This window comes from Dromiciops gliroides, chromosome 4 (assembly GCF_019393635.1).
Source record: "Dromiciops gliroides isolate mDroGli1 chromosome 4, mDroGli1.pri, whole genome shotgun sequence".
Classification (NCBI taxonomy): Eukaryota; Metazoa; Chordata; class Mammalia; order Microbiotheria; family Microbiotheriidae; genus Dromiciops; species Dromiciops gliroides.
This window is the reverse complement of record NC_057864.1, coordinates 272462757-272487836: the sequence shown is the minus strand read 5'-3', so window position 1 is coordinate 272487836 and position 25080 is coordinate 272462757. Positions and strand designations below refer to the sequence as shown.

At 37.8% G+C, this 25080-nt stretch overlaps 1 protein-coding gene across 1 annotated transcript in view; it reads right to left on the bottom strand.

Moving 5' to 3' along the window:
* LOC122755017 (elongin-A-like) overlaps nucleotides 1-25080 on the bottom strand; it is a 91019-nt gene that overhangs the window by 61479 nt on the left and 4460 nt on the right. Inside the window, 1 exon segment of the mRNA XM_044003423.1 lies at nucleotides 23472-23586. Coding sequence (XP_043859358.1) covers nucleotides 23472-23586 — 115 coding nt within the window.

Genomic DNA, 25080 nt, shown 5'->3' with positions numbered 1-25080 from the left:
CGCTTCTCCAATTTCTCAGATAAGGTAAATGAAGTATCTGCTACTGTTATACTAGAGAATTCATGTATAAGATGATGTGGTTTACTAGCTAAAAGAAGATTATGTGATAATGTCTAATGTAATCAGCTATTTACATTCGTTTATTATTTATACAGTTAAAGAAGAGAATCCAGCTTTCCAGACCAGAGTCCAGTTTCCTCCTGATGACATCTTACCACTTCAAGAAGACAAGAGAACTCAGAGACTTTATATGAACTGTTTTGCTTTGTTAGTTTTTACTATCTCCTTTCTGTTATAATATACATCATCTGTAACATGTACCCTCTGCAGAGGCCCTCCCTTTGCAAGACTAATGTCAAAGCGTCGGTTCATGAGGACAAAAAAAAAAAAAAAATCGCCCCTCTGGACAAAACTTTTCTCTCTTCCTTTTCTATATTATTGTTCACATATTATTAGTTAGCAATAGTTATTATATTCTTTTTACTGTTCCGTCAAGGAAACATTTTGTTTCTTGAGGAACAACAGGGGGGACTGTAATGATTGGAATGACGCCACCTACTGGAGACTTGCTGTGGAGAGCTCCACCATGAGGAAAATGCCTCAGAGGCATTGTGGCTTTTCCTTGGCGTCAGGAAATGACGCTTGCTCATGGGTGCTGTCTATCAAGTCTACCAGCCAATCAACTGGAGGAGCCTCCTATGGTCTGGGAGGAGACAGGAAGGAGGAAAGGGAGCCTGCGCAGAGAGCGCGGGCCCTTTTTGGCTTCCGGACTTGATGGTGGTGGCGGCAGAGGACTTCACAGGAGATTTGAGGAAAGATAGGAATGCCAGACTGTTAGAATTCTGTTCTCAATCTTTTTCTTTCTATTTTCCAATAAACCCTTAAAAACCTAAACTCGTTTTATCAGTGATTTTTAGTCAGTTTCCCCCAAACTGGGGGAACACATTAGAATCCACATTTAGAATCTTAAATTACACAAGACCCAGAGTGGAAGTAACTTGCCTGAGGTTACAAAGTTAGCAAGCAGCAGAAATTTAAGAGTGGATTCTCTGGCCAAATCCAGCACTCTCTACTACAGTATGTTGAATTTAAAATAACTCTTTAGAGAAACTTAATAAATCAGTTGTAAAAAAAAGGATAACCAAGATTGCCAAGTACCTTCTTCAAATAGTACCTACCCCAAATGGTATCTCCATGCTATATTTTTCTACATGAAGCTTGTTACCCACTGGATAGCCATCTGCCAGGGTAAAAATTACATGCCATTAGGACTTAAGAATACTGATGATTTCTACACTCACCGCATTTGAAGTTTCTAAGGTTCAAACTGACAATTGCCCCTAGGGAAATGACCAAGGTGATAGTTTCATCTGAGGCATAGGATACTGAATATGGAGACTGGCAAAATAGAGTTCAGAAATAAAAATGAACCTCTAGAAACTGGGTAAAGACTCACTATTAAATCCTACAAACCCCGGGAATCTACCACTTGTCTAGGAAGAAAGCCATAGCAGGTAGAGGGTTGGGGAGAAGAAGGGAAGCTAAAGTGAGATTGTTGTTATTTGGTCATTTCTAACTCTGTTACCCTATGAACTTTGTCAAGGGGGTTTTCTTGGCAGAGATACTGGAATGGCTTGCCATTTCCTTCTCCAACTCAAATAGGCAAAGAGAGGTTAAAATGATATGCCATGGGTCATAAAGCTACTAAGTGTTTGAGGCCAGATTTGAACTCAGATCTTCCTGACTGCAGGTCTGGTGCTCTAGACACTGCACCACCTAGCTGCCTACTACAAAAAAGAGTTTGCCATGAGGGCCTAGCATGAAGGAATTTAAAAAGGGGTGAGGAAACCTCATGCAGAAACCACAGTGGAGAAATGTATGGCTAATTAGGAGGATACAGATCTTAGAATTCATCTAGTCCAATCTTCCCATTCTATACCCCAACCTTCCACCCTCCAGAAATCAAAGGCTTTGAATGAAATAGCAAAGTAAGAAAAGGAGCAAAATTTCATTGTCCCAACCCCATGTAAACCTGGGATATACTTTCCCACTACTATAGACATATGTCTATAACTACATATACACATGTGACTCATCAAGAGAAAGAATGGACAAATGTAGGAATGCATGTGGAAGAAAACACACAAGGAATACACACCAAAGCTCTCCCACAAAGAAGGATGTGTTCAGTAAAGACATGTGGCTAGGGGTTCATGGATGTTGCAATAACTAATGCCTCTAAACTGCAGTACTGATATCTGTTGTGATCAGTGCACTGCTCCCACAAGGCCTGTCCCTGCTGATCTCTAAGGGCACACAGGTTCTGCCAAGAACTGAGCTGCCCCCCTATCCTTATTCCTTCATAGCCACTGCTTGATATCGCTTTGCTAATCCCTGCCAGGTAAGCTTCTACTGGACTGGAAGTTATGTAATTCCCTTCTTCCTCCAATTTCATTTGGAATTCTCAACTAAAGATGATTCTTTTTGCTCGTTGGAGGACCAGGCTCTACTATATTTTTAGCTTAAAGGTCTGTACCTTTTGAGGGGGGGCTTTTTTATATACTTTTTTTTTGGTGGGCATTGAGGGTTAAGTGACTTGCCCAGGGTCACACAGCTAGCAAGTGTCAAGTGTCCAAGGTCGGATTTGAACTCGGGTCCTTCTGAATCCAGGGCCGGTGCTCTATCCACCGTGCCACCTAGCTGCCCTTGGGGGGGCTTTTTTCAAAAGCCAAAGCACTAATAAATCCAGTGACAGTCACTGGACGAGGAGGGGAAAAAGCTCAATGGTTTTTCTCCCAGAAGAAGAGAATTTTTTATTCACACTTTTGCTGGAATTAGTATTTCTTTTCCAAAAGGAGTTTCATCCAAGGTGTATTGCTCTTGGGCATACAGGGCAATAACCCAAGATAACTAGTTTCTTCAGGCTTAATTCTATTTTCTAATCTGACTTTCCTGATTCTTAAGGACAGGGTCCTCTGTCATAGGCCATACTCTGACAAGGTCAGAAAGGCCTTCTAGCTCCCTGCTGAATTTAATTATGAATTTAACACAAATATGTCAATATACCAAGAACAAAAAAGGATGATGTCTGTTATACAGGCATATAGGGTGTCTTCACCCGCTGTAGCATGTCCTACCTCTCACAAAGGCATATGGGCATCTACTTGCCTTCTGATGAGCTGGCTCACCACTATTCTGCATCTATATTCATATTCTCTCAGGGTCACAGGTTCATACTGTTATTCAGTAATATACTTCACAATATTTTAGCTCTGGAACTCCTATTGGTGTATTTCTATTTACACAATACAGCCATTCACAATGATGGCACTTTTAGATCTTAAACATAACCATTTACTTAGTAATAAGGCAAAAGAAAAGAAATCACAGATATTCACATATTAAAGTGGATTAATTATAAAATACAACCACAGTTCACAAATACATGTGGGTTATACTCTCCAACCAATGCCCTCAGTATCAAGGGTGAAGAGTGAGCGCAAACAGGAACCTCATAAGGACATATATAAGGAAGGTAGACTCATCTGTGCAGAGTAACTCACAACTCTGGATAGCAGGCTTTCATGTCAGGGATTCAAGAGCATCTGCATCAAAAAAAGCCACACTTCTCAGCTAAATTCTTGTCTGCTTGCCTACACAGCTCTATCACTGGTCAAATCCTCTTCTATTTTCTAGCTAATGAAACATTTACAAGTTCTTTCAACTTATCATAATCCTTTAAAAGATGTCAAGAAAGTGTGTGAATAGAAGTTCCCTTTAAGCCTGAGAATTGCAAAGCTGATGGGGCTGGCTATCTTTGAACCAAACCAACTAGATTTAGAAAGCTTCTCCCTTCTAGTATAACGTGCTATTCATTCAAAGTAGAGCAAAAATCACAGCAAAATAGTTTGAGTTCAGTATCAATTTAAGGCAATCTAATCTAGTCAACTCCTCACTCATCAGGATTCTATATCATAGAATTAAATCTCAGCATCCTTTCCTATATAGCAGCGGCAAAACCTGACTTTCCCTTTCTGCTTTTCCCTCTCAAAGTAGAAGGGGGTGCACGGGAGAAATCAACATTTTAGAAAGGACTCACCTTTTAAGCTCTATGAGACACTGGGGAGTGATATCTGGAACTGAGGTTGGAAGGAAGGGGGAGAGGAGGGAAGAAGGAAATAAATACTTATTAAGTGACTACTATTTGCCAGGAACCTTACAAATATCTCATTTGATCCTCACAACCACCCTGCAAGATAGGTGCTATTATTATCTCCATTGAAGGTGTGAAGAAACTGAGGCAGACAGAGGTAAAGTGGCTTACCCAGGGTATATGAGGCCAAATTTGAATTCAGGTCTTGACTCCAGGCTCAGCGCTCTATCCATTATGCACCCAGTTGCCTCTGAAGTTGAGCCCTTTTCCAACTAATAAGGAATCAGGTAGTTGAATGCTCTAGCTGCCCTTTCCTCATATTCAGGTGCTTTTAATCTCTTATATTTATTCACTCTCCTTTATCTATTAATAATTTAAATCAGAATCTCTTGGAACTCACTCATCTGTTTTTGTTTGGGGTTTTTGTGTTTTTTGTTTTTTTTCTTTTGGTGAGGCAATTGGGGTTAAGTGACTTGCCCAGGGTCACACAGCTAGTAAGTGTTAAGTGTCTGAAGCCAGATTTGAACTCAGGTCCTCCTGACTCCTGGGCCGGTGCTCTATCCACTGCACCACCTAGCTGCCCCCATCTGTTCTTTAAAAGGTTAAAAACTCACCATTTCCCTTATGAAACAGAGCCCTTACTTAATCATACCTAGCTCTCCAAACATCTTTTTTGTTTTGTTTTGTTTTACTCTCTTGAGTCTTAAAGTAATTGTATATAAATAAGATAAAGAGATGAGCCCTGAAGCTCTAAGTTCTCAATGTGGTCCATTCTGTATCTTTTAAGGAAGTTCTTAGAATTCACATTTCTAAAATTTTAATATGGAAAAGTTCTATTCGAACCAAATTTCTTATATACAAATTGCCCCAAATCTTTCACAAGGTGATTTGTCTTCATATTTACTCCATAATTAATTTTCTGTCCTAAACACACCCTGAAAGCCATTGCTATCTTTACACACATATTTTAGCAGGTTTATTAAATCAAGATTTTTTTCCTACTCCTTTCAGGCATGGAAATAGTCATTTATGACAGAAACAACATCATACACATTTTACAAATTGAAACTGCTCAAGGCATGTTCCTCTTGAAGGTATAATACCTTACATATGAAACAACTTCTGTTATGAACATATCTTAAAGTGTATATTAAATTTTTCATGGTAGTAATAAGAGTGGCCTGTTTGTATCTCTCTGAATTTTAAAAAAATATTTTAAATGTTTTTATCATTTATGTGATCTTTCACAACCCCCTACACACACACACGTGCATGCACGTGTGCTCACATGTGCCCTCCCTTGTAACAATAAGTACATTCAAGCAAAACATATTTCATGCCTGAAAAATGTGTCTCATTCTACATCTCAATTCTATCCATTCTGATAGGAGGGAGAGGCATACAACCTCAATCTTTTAAAATTATAATTGGGCCAAATTTCTCGTCGTCGTTGTTGTTGTTGTTGTTGTTGTTGTTGTTGTTGTTGCTGCTGCTGTTTTTCAGGAGAAAAAGGAAGTGACTTGATCCCAAATCACCCAAATAATAAATTGGCAGCATTAGGGCTCAAAATCCAGTCCTCTTGACTCAAAATTCCAGGCTCTTTCCATGACACAGCTCCTACTTCTCAATCTTTCTGTGCTTAATAGTTTAAGTATTCTTGTCCCTGTTTTATAGATGTGTTAGTTAACTGAGGCTGCAAGAAGCTAAATAATTTTTAAGATCACAAGGCTCACAACTGGCATATAAATTATTTGAATCCAGGTCTTGTTATTCAAGACCCAAGGTTTTTCCTTTGGTAGGCAGCTGTGTGGCACAGGAGATAAAGTGCCGGGCCTGAGATCAGGAAGACCAAAGTCCAAATCCAGCCTTAGACACTTACTAGCCTGTGACCCATGACAATTAAATCACTTGATCTCTATTTGTCTCAGTTTCCTCATCTGTTAAATGAGAATAATAATGACAACTACCTCTCAGAATTGTTGTAAGGATCAAATGAAATAATAATTGCAAAGCACTTAGCACAGAGCTTGGCACATAATATGTGAGATATAAAAATGTTAGTTCATCATCAATCATCATCATCATCATTATTGCCATTATTTCCACTGTACCATGATGGTCACTGGCTAACTTGAGTCAATTTTTCAAGTTCTCTGTTCTCAACAAACCAGGCTTTTAAACCTACCCCTTCACATGTCTATTCCAGTTATTACTCTGCCTACCTATTGTCAGTAGCTTTCTTCTTCCACATAACACCTCTCTCCCAGCCTGGCAGGAGACTTTTAAGATCTGTCGGGAAGCTGATAGAAGAGGTGTAAAGTGACTGATAATTAAATTATCCTTGAAAACTCTCCACAGTTTAGGAAGTCAACCAGGGAGGGGGAGCTGGAGGGGGAAGAACAGCAGGCCTTTGGCAGAGTTGGGTGAGCATCTTCCCTCATCCAACTATTCTCTTCAGTTTCTGTTTGCAGCTGTTCCACTGGGTCTTCAGCAGGAAGCTGTTAATTGCCAAAGGCAGTTGAACAACTTCACCATTTCCCCACAAAAGGCAAGAAGACTGCTAAAAATAAAGCCTCATTCAGGAAGCCTGATGGGCATGGCCAACTGGCAATGTGCCACAGTAGCTCACCAGAAGAGAGAAACCATGAGAAACCATCAAGAACAGGGGAAGTTAAGGGGAAACGATGTCCTAATATCCTATATTTGTCCTAATATTTGTATGTCTGCCAACTAATTCCTATGGAGGCACAAAGTTTGGTTAGTTTCCTTCTTCCAGAAGGTAAAAAGGTTCAAGGGATGATTCTTTACTTGCTAGTCCTTGAAATAAAGCAAGGAATATTTCAAGATAAAAGCAAACATAGGATCATAGAGCTAGTGAAAAAAAATACTAACATTTATAAAGCACTTTAAGGTTTGCCAGTAGCCACTAGGTGGTACAGTGGATAGAATACTGGGCCTGGAGTCAAGAAGACTCCTGAATGCAAATCCAGCCTCAGACACTTACTAGCTGTGTGACCCTGGGCAAGTCACTTAACCTCATTTGCCTCAGTTTCTTCATCTGTAAAAGGAGCTAGAAAAGGAAATGGCAAACCATTACCTTTTCCAAGAAAACGAAATGGCAAACCATTACCTTTTCCAAGAAAACCCCAAACAGGGTCACAAAGAGTCAGTCACAATTGAAACAACTCAACAACAGCAACAAAAAGAGTCAATAGGAACCATTGGAGTTTATTGAATAGGGAAATAACATGGTCAGAATTACACGTTTGGTAGCTGGGTATGGCTGAGTATAGAAGACCATTTAGGACAGGGCTTTGTCAAGGACCATTTGGTGATCTAGTGAAGCCTGTGGTAGACTCTTCAGAATGCCATTGAAAGAAATACTAAATTTCACTTAAAAGTTAGTGAAAAAAATGTAATTTTCCCACCTAGTTTACTAGATACCACCACCCCCGCGCCCCCCCCCCCCATCAATGGGCCCTAGGTTTAAAACTCTTGAATTAGGAAACTATTACAACAGTCCAGGTGAGACGTATTAACTATCAGTGGAAAGATATTGTTCTCACATCAATAAAAAAATTGGGGAACTAAGTTAAGTGAGGTGAGAGAAGATGATGAGTGATGGATAATATCAAGGTGGTATACCTAGAGTGGTGGTAAACTAGGGGTTAACTAGAACTAGGGCTCTCCCCCTCCAAAACATAACAAGCATATAAGAGAGATTTCCTCCCCCCTCCTTTATAATGTACTCCGAGACCCCTAACCTTATTCAATTATGTTAGGCCAAGTATCTACTCTCCTAGAGTGCTGTCCACCCTCGTGCCTGGGTGACAGTTTGATTATAACCTAAAGGTGGGAAGATGGATCCCATCTTGGGGTATGCTGGAGCCAGTTTGAGAACCAATGGTTAAATTTTTAGTGCGATCATTTGCATCTTGGAACACAGAAAACACTACAGATTATGACTTGATGTATTGTTTTACTGACTGTAGATTTAAGAAAGTGGAGCAAATGTTAATAATTTTGCAGTTTCATGTACATCATCTGTTTTTAAAAAATATACTGTTGGGCGGCTAGGTGGCGCAGTGGATAAAGCACCGGCCCTGGATTCAGGAGTACCTGAGTTCAAATCCGGCCTCAGACCCTTGACACTTACCAGCTGTGTGACCCTGGGCAAGTCACTTAACCCTCATTGCCCCACCAAAAAATATATATATGTATATATATATATATGTATACTGTTAATGAAATGCTTGTTTTATGTCATATATTTAAAAAATAAATTTTTTTTAAAAAAAGAAAATAAACTTAAAATTGTGTTGTGAGTAGAGGTCCTCCCTCCCCCTCAGCTGGTTGTTAAACTTTTACCAGCATACCCTTCACCGTAATCAGTTATGCCACTTGTCTCTGATACAACCACAATTGAGGCAATTGGGGTTAAGTGACTTGCCCAGGGTCACACAGCCAGTAAGTGTCAAATGTCTGAGGCTGGATTTGAACTCAGGGTCCTCCTGACTCCAGGGCTGGTACTCTATCCACTGCGCCACCTAGCTGTTCCCCACATATACTCTTTATTTAATTTCTATCTACATGCCCTGCATCCACACCTTCTCCTTTGTCTCCTTTCCTTTCCTGCTAGGCAGGCTCCCAACCTTTCCCTTTCTTTGCTGATCCTTCCCCACCACACACAAAGTAGTTATAACCTAATCTCAACTTCAGCATCCACAGCAACAACTCTGCAGATGCCACAGCAAAGTCCCTGAACATTAATTCCCTCCTCTCTTCAGGTTGCCTCATGGTTGTAGCACATGACCTTCAGAGTTCACTTATTGGAATCTTGTAGTAGCAACTGATAAGAGCCCCCTGTGTGTTCTGAGTGGGACAATCTCACAGGATGAACATATGGGCTGCAATCTACATTATATATTGCCTTACATTATCTTGTCCCAAAATCTTGCCTTTCTGAAGTTCTTCTTTCTGCTGAAGTTACTACCATCCCTCTAGTAACCTGGGTGTCATCCTTGATTTTTCACCCACCCCTCATATCCATGGAATTTCCAAGTCTCATCATTTCAATCTCTGTAACAGGCATGCAGACAATCACCACCATAGCTCAGGGCCTTGTTACTTTTCACCTATGCTATTTCAATGGCCTAACTGGTCTCCCTGCCTCAAGTCTCCCAACTATTCAAAATAACTTCCACATAAAGCAATTTTTTTCAAAGTGCAGATCTGACCATGTAATACTCCTCCTCAGATGCCAGTGGATTCCCTATTGATTTGTTGTTGTTGTTGTTGGGTTTTGTTGTTGTTGTTGTTGGTGGTGGTGGTGGTGGTGGTGGTGGTGGTTTTTTGTGGGGCAATGAGGGTTAAATGACTGGCCCAGGATCACACAGTTAGTGTCAAGGGTCTGAGGCCAGATTTGAACTCAAGTCCTCCTGAATCCAGGGCCGGTACTTTATCCACTGTGCCACCTAGCTGCCCACTATTAATTCTTATATAAGCCCCTCTATTTGGTAGTTAAAGCAATTCAAATAAATAAAGATCTAATTAGAGAAGCCTAAAGATTAACTAAAAATTAGTTGAAACAATAACTGAAATTGTTGTTCAGTCATTTTTCAGTCATGTCCAACCCTTTGGGGGTTTTCTGGGCAAAGATACTGGAGTGTTTTGCCATTTTCTTCTCAAATGGATGAGGAAACTGAGGCAAACAAGGTGAAGTGATTTGCCCAGGGTCACACAGCTAGTAACAGGATATACAATAAATCCACCTCTTTTTTCTATGTTGGCAACAAAGTCCAGCAGAAAGAATAGAAAGGAATTCCATTCAAGATAACTACAAAATGTTTTATTCTACCTAGGGTATATAAATAGAATGTGTATTCAAGAGTAGCCCTACCAAGACATATATAGAAATTAAAGGAATACACGTACAGAAAAGTTTCTACAGAATAAAAGACAAATTTTTAAAAAGTAGAAAAATATTAATTGTTTATGGATGGTCCATACCAGTACAAAAATTATACTATTACCTAAGGTATTCAGTGTTACATCAACCTATCAAAAGGTTACTTTATAGAACTAGAATGAACCAAAACACACAAACACACACACACACACACACACACACACAGACAACTTAATCTGAAGAAACAAATAATGGGGGAAAAAAGTAAGGAGAAAGGGGACTAGATCTCAAAATCTACTACAAAGTAGTGATCAACATTTTTCATAATAGTTTAAAAAACAATGGGAAAGTTGATTGGTGGAAAAGATGAATCTGATAGAAGATTCAGAAGCAAACAATATATTAGCATAATATTTTTGATAACTGTGGCCAGTATAAAATACGTGGGAGTTTATCTCCCAAGACAAACAAAGCAACTATATGACCAGAATTATAAAACACTTTTGACAAAAATAAAGTCAGATATAAACAACTGGAAAAATATTCATTGCTCATGGGTAGGCAGAGCCAATATAATAATGATTATGTAAAATTTTTTTAAAATTTTGCACAAATAAATCTAATGCAGTCCAAATTAGAAGAAAAATAGATAACCAGGGGAAAAAATCTTTACAACAAGTTTCTTCAATACAAGTGTCCTTTCTAAGACATATGAGGAACTAAATCAAATTTATAAAAGACTAAGAGTCATTCCCCACTAGATAAATGGTCAAAAGTTATGAAGAGTTCTCAAAGGGAAAAAAAAATCTAAACTTTCAATAACCATGAGAAAATGTATCCTAAATCACTAATAATTAGAGAAATACAAATTAAAGCAACTTTGAGGTTCTACTCTTTATCTATTACACTGGCAAAAATGACAAAAGAAAATGACAAAAGTTGGAGGGGATGAGGGAAAACATGTACATTAGTGCATCACTGGTGGGGATGTGAAGTGATATAGCTATTCTGGAAAGCAATTTGGAATTATGTGAACTCTTTGACCCAGCTATACCATTGCTACCTCCCTCCCCCATCAAAGAAAGAGGAAAAGGATCTATATGTGCAAAATGTTTCTATCAACTCTTATTGTAGTAACTGAAACTGGAAACTTAAAGGGATGTCCTACTGGGGAATGACTAAATGAATTTCATCATATTAATATAATGAAATATTATTGTGCCATAAGAAATGATGCAAAGAGCTGGGAAATCAATTAAATGGTGATGATGACATTATAGAGGAAAACAACTTTGAAAGACCTTAAAACTATGGTCATCACAGTGATAAACCACAAGTCCAAAACAATGAGGATGAAATGAACCAGTCACTTCCTGAGAGAGGAGTGATGAACTTAGAATTTAGAAACAGACATAACATTTTTGGACATAGATAAAATGGGAATTTGTTTTTATGGTGTATTAGGGATTTTTTTTGAGGTATGTTTTTCATATTAAATTTCTTTATTTTACACATTTTGTTTAGTATAAGCAACAGTTTTAATAAAAAAGTTATAACTTGGAAGATGGTTAATATAATATAATATAAATTTAATTTCACTGTTGGACTTTTAAATTTTTTTTAATAATAAACATTTTTATTTATACTTCTGAGTTCCAATTTTTATCCCTCATTCCCTCCTTCCCCCCCAATATGGGTTATACATCTGTGATTATGTAAAACATTACCATATTAGTAATTTTGTATAAAAATTTTGAATAAAATAAACAAAAAGAAAGTGAAAAATAGCATGCTTCAGTCTGTGTTCAATCAATATCAGTAAATTGCTTGATGGGGATAGTGGGAAAGATAGATTAATAAAATAAAATATAAAATAAAATGAAAATAAGTAAACATTCAATCACATTGCTCAAATGAGCAAAAAAAGGCTCTTTGTGCAATAGATTTTTTAAAGTCTCGTATATTTCAATGTTGGGTCCTTTTAACTTCTATTTTATGTATTAAAATTAAAATATATTAATGCAATTACATACCTTTAAAATAGACATTTATTCGGCTGGAGTACTCAAAAATTTACTGATAGGAATATGTAATCACAACAATCTGGAGACCACTGCTCAAAGGAATGTTGGCATAAAAACAGGTAGCAACCAGAGAGTTCATCTCATAAGAACCAAAGGGAGAAATAATAGAAGTGACTCCATGCTACTGAGTACTGAGGCAGTTATTTGTTGACCTGACATAAAGTAGTAGCAGAGAAATAATCTGTCTTCACCTGTATCTTGGGCATGACTGAGCCCAGAACTTGTCAAACTTGATTCCTCCCTACAATGCTGGTGTTATCATTCATCCCCACAAGAATCACAAGAAAGCACCCAGAAATCCTGGGTGAGAAACTGAACCTTAGAAACTTAGGTGGTCTTTTCATCACTACTTATGATGGGGGTGGGGAAAGGGCTTTGTGAGAGAAAGGTAGATTCAAGAAGGGAACAGAGGGTTAAAGAAATGACGTCTGAGAGTGGGATTTGAATTTCTGTATCATGATGGCTCTTGGCCAAGATTAGAGTGTATCTAATGAGAGCTGGTTAAAAATATCTGCCTCGAGTCTTGTGAGTGAAGAGGGTTTTAGGTAGAAAAGAAAGGGAGGGAAGGAGAGAGAGGAAGAAGTTGGGGAAAAGCTACTTATATGTACCAAACCATATACCCTTGAGGAATAGCTACAACATAGGAAGGATAGCAGTGGATAATTCTAGAAATCCACAGGTCGTAAAATACAGGGAGCTAGCTCCCCCCACCCCCATCAAAAAATCCGACAAAAAACCATGGTATCAGATGTTTAAATACAAATGCGTAAATTGTAGGTAATAGATAAGGTGACCTGGAGATCCTAAAACAAGGTATCAGATTTGACCTCACAGATATTACAGATTTGACATATGGTATTTATGACTGGAATACAGGTAGAGTTGAGAGGAGCAGGCTGATAAAGTTATAGAGAATTATAATTCTATTACCTCCTGAGGTTTCCCCCAAGATCCTACAAGGTTTTGCCAGATCATAAAGGAGGAGGCCAATCTTTTACACAGATGGAAAAGAACTGAATAATCATCTACATATTCCCAAAGATATCCTTTCATATTATTCCATATAATCCTCAGATATTGGGGCAGAAGCTGAATATCTTTCAAAAAAGAAAATTTTGTAGCAAATGAAATACTGAACCCAGAACCAGAAACAGCTAACTAGGCATGTCCCTGGGCAAGTCATTTTTGCCCTTGTGGGCTTCAGTTTCCTCATTTCTGAGATGAGGGGCTAGGGCCAGCCAGTCTCTAAATTCCCTTACAGCTCTAACTCTATCAGCTACATCAGAGAACATTTCTATTTCATCTAAGTCACAACCCTTTTTTTAACAAGAGAAATTTCTGCCACAGTCAAATTCAGTTTGGTGGTAAAATTTAACAACCACCAAAAAATGTTTAGATGGCAAATTTTAGAGATTCGTTCTGTTTGATGCATTAAAAAAAATCACAAAATACTTTTTTGGACACATCAATTAAGTTTCTTGTAATTTATTTGCTTTTAAAGTGCAAAAAACTTACTCACAGGGCACCACAGTCTTCTACCAACCACTACTCCATAGATTGTCTGAATCCCTTATAAGGGGTGGCTTCCCCCTGCTCTCTAGAAAGCCTGGAATGTCTGAGTCTGCAATGATATCAGTTACTATGTATGGGAATACCAGAGACTGGAGAGCTCCATTTACTTAGTACTATAATTGGAGGATATAAATGCCATCCATGAGGAAAAAGAGACTAACCTCACGACTCAGTACAACACAGAACAATGTTTAAACAGCTTCACAGCAGCTGTGACTGAGCTCAAACCCTGGGAACAGGTGATTCTGGAGCACTATCTTCCATATATAAATTTAATTTTTCTTTCAATTTATGATTTTTGAGAAAAGCTACATAGGCCATAACTGGCCTATTCCAAAGGATGTTTGTTATTTATACTATAAGTTGCTAGGTAACTTAGGGAGGAATATAACCTAAACAAAAAATAAGAATTAATATAATGGGGGTGAAGGAGAAGTCTAGACAAAATAATGAGTCAATTCATTTAAGCACCTCCTGTGTGTCAGGCAATAAAAGATTCTGAGGTACAAGACTTTAGCTGAGAAGAGGGGGAAAGGAAAAGGAAAGGAAAAAAATAGCAAAAGATGTTTCATGGAGGTATTGACATCTGACCTCAGTTTTCAAGAAAATGATGTTCAGACTAGCCTATATAAAAGGGCATTGTTTGAGGAATGGGGAGCCTACACAAATACACAGGTGGAAGAAGACACGACCAGATTGGAGGATATCCAACCTCTTTATCTGCCCTATGGAATGCATGAAGGGCAGCAACAGGGGGAGGGGGGGGGAAGGTTAGAAAGGTAAGGTCAAGCTAGCTTGTGAAAGGTTTCATGCAACCTTTATTCAATTCAATAAGCAGTGATTAAGTATCTACTATGTGATAAGCACTGAAGTTATATAAAGACAAAAGTGAAACAGCCCTGTCTTTGCAAAGAAAGCATTGTGGGAGCCACTGAAGGCTTTAGAGCAGGGCAGTTCCTTGGTCAAATCTCTGAATTAGAAAGATAGCTGACAATTATGTGGACAAACTGGTGATTCCTGGAACCATGGAAACCAGCTAGAAATCGAAGAGGATCAAAATGAGAGTTGAAAAAAGCCTGAATCAGGGTGGTAAGAGATGGGAGGAAGGGAGCGAGGGGGAGAGGGGAAGGGGGGTGGGGGGAGGGAGGGGGAGAGAGAGACAGAGAGACAGAGAGACAGAGAGACAGAGAGACAGAGAGACAGAGAGACAGAGAGACAGAGAGACAGAGAGACAGAGAGACAGAGAGACAGAGAGACAGAGAGACAGAGAGACAGAGAGACAGAGAGACAGAGAGACAGAGAGACAGAGACATGGGGGAGCAAGCATCGAATTCAAATAGTAGAATTAACAAGACTAGGTAACTGCTTTATTCTCTCTCAAAGCGGGCTTTGAGATTTCAAGCCATCCACAAAAATTAGGAAATCAGAAGTAAAGCCTTTATATATTAAAGGGGAAAAAAAGAATAGCAACTAGGGAAACCTGCTTGATATGAGCTATCATAGGTTAAGGCTTCAACCACTTTTAGGAATTCTTATAAATAGTTAATAGAAGCAGTTATTAACCTCCCAAAACCAATAAAGCTATGTTTACTGTAATACATTATTTAAGACAAACATTTTGTAGTTCTGGTCCATACTAGGAGCTATCACATATGTTCTTCAATAATTATATGTATGACTCAGTTGGAGTGGGTGTTGGGTAGAAGGGAAAAAAGAAATGGAAATCCTCATGAGGTAAATTCTAACACTATGACCAAAATTTGCCATTTGAAATACATTAGCTATAAGATATTCAAACATTAAGCTTCTACTAGGACTATGTGTAAGACACAATACAAAGACAAATAGACGTGCTCCTTGCTTATGATCTAGCTGGGGAGGCAAGACCCCTTATATAAATAGCTAATATAAAACAGAATGATAAATACGTTAGAGGTAGGTCAAAGTGCAATGAGAGGTCAACTCTCTCTCCATATATATATATATATATATATATATATATATATACACACACACACACACACACACACACACACACACACACACACACATATGTATGTATATACATATGTATTTTTTAAATTTGGACTTTACTTAAGAAATAGCCTGCTTCAACTATCTGTCACTTTTGTATAAAACATTATACAAAACCAAAAACTTTTACTAAAATCCATAAAGGTTATCAAAATCAGAGTTGTTTGCTTTTTTATTAAAGTAGCTCAAAATCTCCAGACACAAGTATTTGTTACTTCTAAAACTATTGCAAGCCACAAAGTTGAAGCATGCATAGTGAAGGGAAGAGCTCTTTTAATTCTACATGGGAATCTAGAGTATCTGGAAATTTTGGTAACTCTTCACTCCTACTTCATTATATAATATACTGTCCACAAAATAATCCTAATTTCTGTTACTTTTCACTTTGCTCTTTCAAATGGTACCATATTAAATTTTATTTGCCTTGCTATTCTTTTTATATTAATATGCTATGTTGGGGGGGGTCCTCTTTTTTCCTCAATTCTACATAAAAAAAACATTCTTTTTTAAAATTTTGAGTTCCAAATTCTTTCCCTCCTTCACCTTTCTACCCCTCACTGAGAAGGCAAACAATTTGATATAGAATATGCAATCATGCAAAACATTTCCATATTAGCCACTTTGCAAAAGAGGCAAAAAAAAAACAAGAAAAATTTAAAAAGTTTTAAAAAGTATGCTTCGATCTGCATTCAGACTATTAGTTCCTTCCCTGGAGATGGATAACATTTTTCATCATAAATCTTCAGGACTGAATAGCTACATCATCCACAGTTGATCATTGTAGTTTTGCTGTTGCTGTGTACAATATTCTCTTGGTTCTGCTCACTTTGCATAAATTCATATAAGTTTTCCCTGGTTTTTCTGAAAGCATCCTGCTTGTCAATCCTTATAGCACAATAGTATTCTATCATAATCATATGCCACAACTTGTCCAGCCATTTTTCAACTACCATTAGTATTAGTATTAGTAATCCCCTCAATTTCCAATTCTTTGTCAACACAAAATGAGCTGATATAAATATTTTTATACATATAGGTTCTTTTCCTTTTCCATTGATCTCTTTGGGATACAGACCTGGGTCAAAAGAAATGTACAATTTTATAGCCCTTTGGGGATAGTTCTAAATTGCTCTCCAGAATGGTTGGATTAGTTCCAACTGTACCAACAACACATTAGTGTCTGAATTTTTCCATACCTCCAACATTTGTCATTTTCTTTTTCTGTCATATTAGTCTATCTGGTAGATATGAGGTGCTACCTCAGAGTTGTTTTAATTTGTATTTCTCTAATCAGTAGGGATTCAGAGCATCTTTATGTGACTAGATAGCACTGATTTCTTCTTATGAAAAATTCTGGTTCATATCCTTTGACCTTTACTCAATTGAGGAATGACTTGCATTTTTATAAATTTAACTCAGTTATCTATGTATTTGAGATATGAGGTCTTTATCAGAGAAACTTTCTATAAAAATGTTTTCCTGGTTTCCTGCTTTCCTTCTAATCTTAGCAGCATGTGGTTTTATTTGATCAAAAGCCTTTTAATTTAATGTAATCAAAATTATCCATTTTACATTCTTTAATGCTCTTTATCCCTTGATTGGTCATAAATCTTCCCCTTATTCATAGCTTTAACAGGTAAAATTGTCCACATTCCTGTTATTTGCTTATATTACCCTTTATGTCTAAGTTATATACCCATTCTGACCTTATCTTGGTATACAGTGTGAGATGTTAGTATATAACTAGTTTCTGCCATACTGCTTTCCAGTTGTTGTTTTTTCAAAAATTTTTGTCAAATAATGAGCACTTGTCCCAAAAGTTTGAATCTTTGGATTTATCAAATACTAGATAATTATCATTTACTACTGTGTATGGTGTACCTAATCTATTCCACTGATCCACCACTCTATTTCTCAGCCGGTACCAGACTACTTTGATGATTACCACTTTGTAATTCAATTTGAGATCTGAAACTGCTAAGCCACCTTCTTTCACTTTTTTTCCACTGATACCCTTGATATTCTTGACTTTTTGGTCTTCCAGATGAATTGTGTTATTATTTATTCTAGCTCTACAAAATAATTTTTTGGTTATTTTGATTGGTATGGCACAGAATAAGTAAATTAATTTGGGTATAATTGTCATTTATATTCTACTGACTTGGTCTACTCATGAGCAATTAATATTTTTTCAGATGTTTAGATCCGATTTCATAATCATATGATTTGTGTTGGCTTTGTTACTGATATAGTCAATTATACTAATAGTTTTCCCAATATTGAACCAGCCCTGTATTCCTGGTATAAACCCCACCTGGTTGTAGTGTATGATCTATATGGTATATTGCTATAATCTCTTTGCTAATATTTATTTTTTAAATTTGCATTAACATTCATTAGAGAAATTGGTCTATAGTTTTCTTTCTCATTTTTGCTCTTCCTATTTTAATTATCAGCATCATATTTGTGTCATAAAAAGAATTTGGTAGGACTTCCTTTGCCTATTTTTCCAAATAGTTTATATAGCATTGTTAATTTTTTCTTTAAATGTTGGGTAGAATTCATGTGGCAATCCATCTGATCCTGGGAATTTTTTCATAGGGAGCTCATTTACGGCTTGTTCAATTTATTTTTCTATGATAGAATACTTAAATAAGCCCCTTTCTTCTCCTTTTAACCTGGGCAATTTATCTTTTTATAAATATTCATCCATTTCACTTTAATTGTCAGATTCATTGGCATATAATCGGGAAATACAGTTCCTAATAATTGCTTTAATTTCATCTTCAGTAGTGGTGAATTCACCCTTTTCATTTTTGATACTGGAAATTTGTTTTTCTTCTTTCTTTTTAAAAATCTAATGAACCAATGGTTTATCTATTTTATTGTTTTTCCATTGTTTCATTTTTCATATCCTAGTTTTATTTATTAGTTGAATGGTTTTCTTACTTTCAACTTTATTAATCTCTCCTTTGAGTTTCAGGATTCCCAATTTGGTGTTTAATTGGGGGTTTTAAATTTGTTCTTTTTCTAGTTTTTTTTTACTTCCATGCCCAATTCTTTGAACTGTTCTTTTTCTGTTTTCTTGATGTAATCATTTAGAGATATAAATTTTCCTCTAAGTACTCCTTTGGCTGCATCCCATAAATTTTTTGCTATGATTTATTCTTTGACTTACTCATTCTTTAGTATTAGATTATGTGACTTCCAATAAATTTTTAATCTGTGTTTCCATGACCCTTTATTGAATATAATTTTATTACATTATGGTATGAAAAGGATGCATTTAATATTTCTGCTTTTCTGCATTTGGTTTTGAGGTCAATTTTTGTGAAAGTGCCACATGCTGCTGAGAAAAAGTATAGTCCTTTCTATTTCCATTCAGTTTTTTCCAGGGGTTGATTGTATCTCAGTTTTCTAAAATTCTATTCTCCTTAACTTCTTTCTCATTTATTTTATGGTTAGGATTTATCTAGTTCTAAGAGGGGAAAGCCAAGGTTCTCCTCTAGTATAGTTTTACTATACTATGCTAAGATTTTCAAGTTTCATATGGTCCCAAAAGCATAATTATTCCATCAAAAAAAAAAAAGATCAGGTTACTAGCTGTGTGAACCTGTGCAAGTCACTTAACCCAACTGCCTCACCAAAAAAAAAAAAAAAAAAAAGATGTGGTTATTTCTTAAGGAATTCATCAGCACTTATTTGAAAGGTACTAGCATGAGATTAACAACCTAACAACTTTTCCTATAAAAGTATTAAAACAGCTAACAATAATTGTCCCTTTAAAAATTAAATGAGGGGCAAGATTTAAAGAAACTCAGAATACCTACCTACAATTTGTTTTCACAGCTCCAAATAAATGAGATAGTCTAATATTAAGCTGTTTTCCAAAAAAAAATTTACAGAGCTTTAAGAAACTTACTAGAACACAACTTTAACGATTATTTCTGAAGGATTTCTTTTTCCGGGGCAATGAGGGTTAAGTGACCTGTACAGGGTCACACAGCTAATAAGTGTCAAGTGTCTGAGACCAGATTTGAACTCAGGTCCTCCTGAATCCAGGACAGGTACTTTATCCACTGTGTCATGTAGCTGCCTATCTGAGGGATTTCTGAAGAAAAATCATTTAAAATGTTCACTAGGGTTCATTTAAACAGTTGTGGGGTGTGTTTGTGTGTGTGTGTGTGTGTGTGTGTGTGTGTTTTTCAATTTTGCTTTGTTTTTGAAGAGGATGTAGGTGTTCTTGATGATTTCTCTTTTCATTAGGGCAGCATACTAGAAGCCACCATACTTTCAAGGGTTCAATAATACTAATCCTTTTAAAAACAAATAAGAATGGGGCAGCTAGGTAGCACAGTGGATAGAGCACCGGCCCTGGAGTCAGGAGGACCTGAGTTCAAATCCAGCCTCAGACACTTGACACTTACTAGCTGTGTGACCCTGGGCAAGTCACTTAACCCCCATTGCCAAAAGAAAAAAGAAAAATGAAATGATAGTTGAAATGACAAAGTATTTCTTTTGCTTCTTAGTAATCCCCACTACAAAGCATTGCTTATGGCAAAATAGAGGACTAATTTGCATATCTCAAAACACAGCTGACAAAAACTAAATTAGCTATCAAGACCTGGAGGAAAAGATTATTTTAGGTGGATAATTGCAAAGACTGAGATACAATATTAAGAAGGGATAATGAGAAGATCTTTTAGATAATGGGAACATAAAGGTATTTAGTGAAGCCAGGAATTTAAGGGAACTGGAAAAGAAACAGTGGGGGGCAAATATGCAGCTGGATAGAAAGGAGGCAGTATGTCAGTAGAGGAAAGACCTGACTCATTCTCCCAAAGAAAAAAAAGGAAGACTCCAAGGAGGTAACTAAAAGACAGAAGTTATATCACACTTATGTAATACACCAGGAATGTGTGGTTGCTTAAAATCTAACACTATCATAAATCAAGGAACTTTGCTCATCAAATAAGTTCTCAGTATGGGAGGTGGGGGTGGGGAAGGCAGAGGGTTGCCTCCAGGCATTGCTATATACCATCCATCAAATAAATTTAATTGTTCATTCTCAAAGAAGAGTTTTAGCCCTAGATGAGACCTTGGAGAGCTAATCCCACCTCTTTATAGAAAAGGAAACTGAGGCCCAGAGCATTTTTAACTGGCTTAAACACAAATAAAAAGTGGAAGAAGAGAGCTATCTATAACAATTTTGATAAGCAAGGTAAGATCCACTTGAAATAAATTCTGTTGAGGGTGAATTGGAACACAGGACTTCACAGGTAGAAGAGATCCTAGCATACCAGCCACTGTAAGGTATAGTTCCAGAGAGACTGATAGTATAAGGGAAAGAAACCTCCCACCTAGTAACTTTCTATTATACCAATTATTCTTGCTACTGAGGTGTTCAGCTTGTTTTGTTACTAAAGGATGGTATATGCTATTAATTCCCTTTACATGTCAGTGTCCTGGGAAAGAGCCCCAGTGACCTCAAGACAACCTGAACTAGAGCCGAAGTCTCCCAACTGCCAATCCAGGCGAGTTTTCACTATGTCACACTGCTTCTTTTCATGTATAGTTAGTATTTAACATTAACATCATCCCAAAATTTAAGATTAATGATAATAACCAACATTGATAACAGTGATTTAAGGTTTACTTAGCACTTCATAAATATTTATTTAGCACTTCATAAATACAATATTGTTAAATAGGTGTTATTAAGCCACTTTGGATATACTACATATCTGGAAAACCTGTACACTTGACATCCAAACAATTTTTTTTTTTTTGGTGAGGCAATTGGAGTTGTGACTTGCCCAGGGTCACACAGCTAGTGTCAAGTGTCTGAGGCTAGATCTGAACTCAGGTCTTCCTGAATCCAGGGCTGGTGCTTTATCCACTGCGCCACCTAGCTGCCCCATCCAAAGAAATTTGATATAGGTTCAGTACATTTATCCTATCCCCTCCTGCTTGTGTTACATCATCATTATCATCAAGAAATCTTTAGGAAGAAGTTTGTGAGTGTGTAAACACACATACAAAGAACCTCCTAATAGCATTCAACATGGACATAATAGAGTACTGATAGGCTCCATTTGGACAGGCTTTATGAAAAGACTGAGTGGGTTATAGTTTCCACAAAGCTAATGACTTTGTTAATTGGTCATTTAGTTTTCAAAAACAGAAGAGTGATTGGTGCATTGGAAGCATGTGAGATGAGTATATGCCTGATGATGATAAGCATAGGATTTGGAGCTGAGGGACCTTATATATTATCCAATCAAACAACTTCATTTTATTGGTGAAGTTAAAAACCAGAAGAGGGAAACATTTTTCTTAAAAGTGTCAAGTTTAACCCAGAAAACTCAAATGATAAGCAATGTCAAACTGATGTCAACTAAGAGGTTATCCTAATTAAAGAATTTCTTGGTACAGATAATCTGATAGAATGTAAGCTCCAGGAGGAGCACAGACTATTTTATTTATTTTTATTGTGGGGCAATGAGGGAGGGTTAAGTGACTTGCCCAGCGTCACACAGCTAGTGTCAAGAGTCTGAGGCTAGATCTGAACAGAGGTCTTCCTGAATCCAGGGCTGGTGCTTTATCCAGCCACCTAGCAGTCCAACTATGTTTAATTAGGTTGATTAATTCCCATAATTAATTCATGTGTTTTTTTTATAATAAAAAATGCTTTTACATTCAGTGATCCCAAGGATTTAAAATTTGTATTCATGCTTTTGTATACCGTACCTCGCCGGCACTCTTAGATATTGCTTACCTACCCCAACTCCATAGAACTTTCTTTTGTGCTGGATTCTTTTCAGAGAACTCCCAAGTGAGGAAATTTCTGCTCTGTAGCTTATAGTTGCAGAGAGCTTCCTTTCTTATAAGAAAGATAAACTACTAAGCAAAACAAATTATAAATTATTTCTCCTGGCTCCACCCTCCATCTCTTCTGAACCGGCTTCTTTCAAGTACAATGCCGGTAGTGCACCTCCGGGTCTCCTATATCACTATGGTACAACTCCCCAGTATGCTATTTCATCAAGAAAGAATGAGAGGAAATGTTATTATAACCTTGGTAAGAGTAAAAGCTCTTGTTAACATAGCAGTCTAAGGTTTGCAAAGCACTTGGAAAGAGTATCTCCTTTGATCCTCGCAGCTGCGATTATAATCCCCACTTTGGCGTGTTACATACTTTTGGGAACTGTACGCTTTACGTTCTAAGCAAGGTTCTGTGCATTCATTCTCCCCCCTTCCACCTGTTCTGGACCTAATTTAGTCCGGCACACCACATCCCACCCCTGAAGACCACTTGTTGCATCGCAGCCTATGTAGCCTGCCTGGGTTCTCTGAATCCTCTTCAAGGCTTAACGGCGAATTAGGGCAATGAGGATCGGCCTTGTTCTTTCATGGAGCCCAGCATCTCCTACACAAACACCGACCCCCCCCCCAATAGATCTAGAGATATGACTAAGATATGGAAACTTCGGTGCCCAGGGTGCACCACTTTTCCGAGACCAATCCCCCAGGAAGTTGCCGTTTGAAAAGTAACTAAACTTGTTTCTTCACCTTCCCCTAATAATTCATCTTGCCAAGAAACTTTCCCTAAGGGTCCCAGACTGCGTTCGGGATGACGCCACACGTTTGTCCATCTAAGGCTGCTGGAGTAGGAGGACCCAAGAATCCGCTGAACCCCCTTAACAGCACAGACTCATACCTTTTGGGGATCCTGCGTCTTCCTCAGTTGCTCCTTCAATTTCAGGACTCTTCCCACAAAGTTCTCAGCTTCTGCCATTGTTACAGAGCCCCCCGGGAGGTCCTTTAGAGGAGACCTCGAGGAAGGAAGCCACCAGCAGGAACCACGGCTTCCAGCTAACCTCCACAACCTCTACTCCCTTCCCTTCCACACCCCCCCATTGCGCCCCTACTGGAGCCTTTTATAGAAAAGCGCTTCACTCTTAACTAGCTACACTTGTCCCGAGGCTCCATAAATCCGCCCAGTCTCTGAAGATGATCATTTGGGAAGTCCTCTGATCCTTTTTTACAAAACTGCTAGCACCCCGCCCCCATGAATACTGCACTGTTATTCGGGTTTTTTGGTTTTTTTGTTTGTGGGTTGTTTTTTACACGTCCTTAATTATATACATATCACATCTCCTAATAGAACAGAAGCTCTTTCAGGGCAAGGGCGATTTCATTTTTTTTTCGTCGCATACCCAACACTTACTCATTCAACAAACACTTATTAAGGACCTGCTATGTACCAGTTTCTAGCACATGGTCCTTAATAAATGTTTGCTGATTAATTGACGTTGACAAGGCTATTGCCTTCCTTGTGTAACCCATCTAAGGATCTAAGGACTGGATGCTCCCACCTGACCATGATGCGTGGTATATTCCTAAACACCCTCACAGCTAGCTGATGAGAGCCGGGCTGGGGAACTTTGCGGTAATAAAGCAATAGCAAGAAATAAGTTATCCGGGGGCAGCCAGGTGGTGCAGTGGTTAAGGCACCGGTCCTGGATTCAGGAGGACCTGAGTTCAAATGTGACCTCAGACACTTGACACTTACTAGCTGTGTGACTGTGGGCAAGTCACTTAACCCTCATTGCCCTGCCAAAAAGACAAAACAACAACAAAAAAGAAAACAAGTTATCCCCTGCACTAAAAGTTAGCTACAATTCATCTTGAAGTCCATTTAGAGAAGTGAGGAGACTCTGAACTTCTAAGTTCAGCTTTTCCCAGGCCTGGTTAAATAATCATTGATCAGCCATTTAACTTTTGTTGCCTTGGTTCCAGTGACTGTAAAATAGACTAACAGATCGTTGAACTAGGAAGGAATTTTAGAGATCTTCTTGTCCAACCTATTCGTTTTACAGGTGAAGAAACTTGAGCCCAGAGAGTCAAATGGATTGCCCAAGCTAACAGTATATTAGTGGCAGAGTTGGGACTAGAGACGCTGAGTCCAGCATCATATTCATGCTGCTGGAAAGAATACTGTCATTGCAAAATGTGATGATGAAACAGAGAATACATATCAATAATTAGCTTATTTTTAAGTTTTAGAAAGTGCTTTCCTCACAACAACCCCATAAATCAATGAGCATGTGATGGTTAAAACCCGTTTTACAGAGGAGGAAAATGAAGATCAGAGGGACTAAGTGGCTTATCTGTGATGACACTGCTGGTAAATGTGGGAGGCAGGATTTTAATACCAATCTCTACTAACTAAAAGTTCAGGCTGTTGCCATGATACCAGCCTGCTTATTAGGATTATAGAATTACAGACAGAGCTAGAAGGCACCTCACTGGAGCAAAAAATGGTA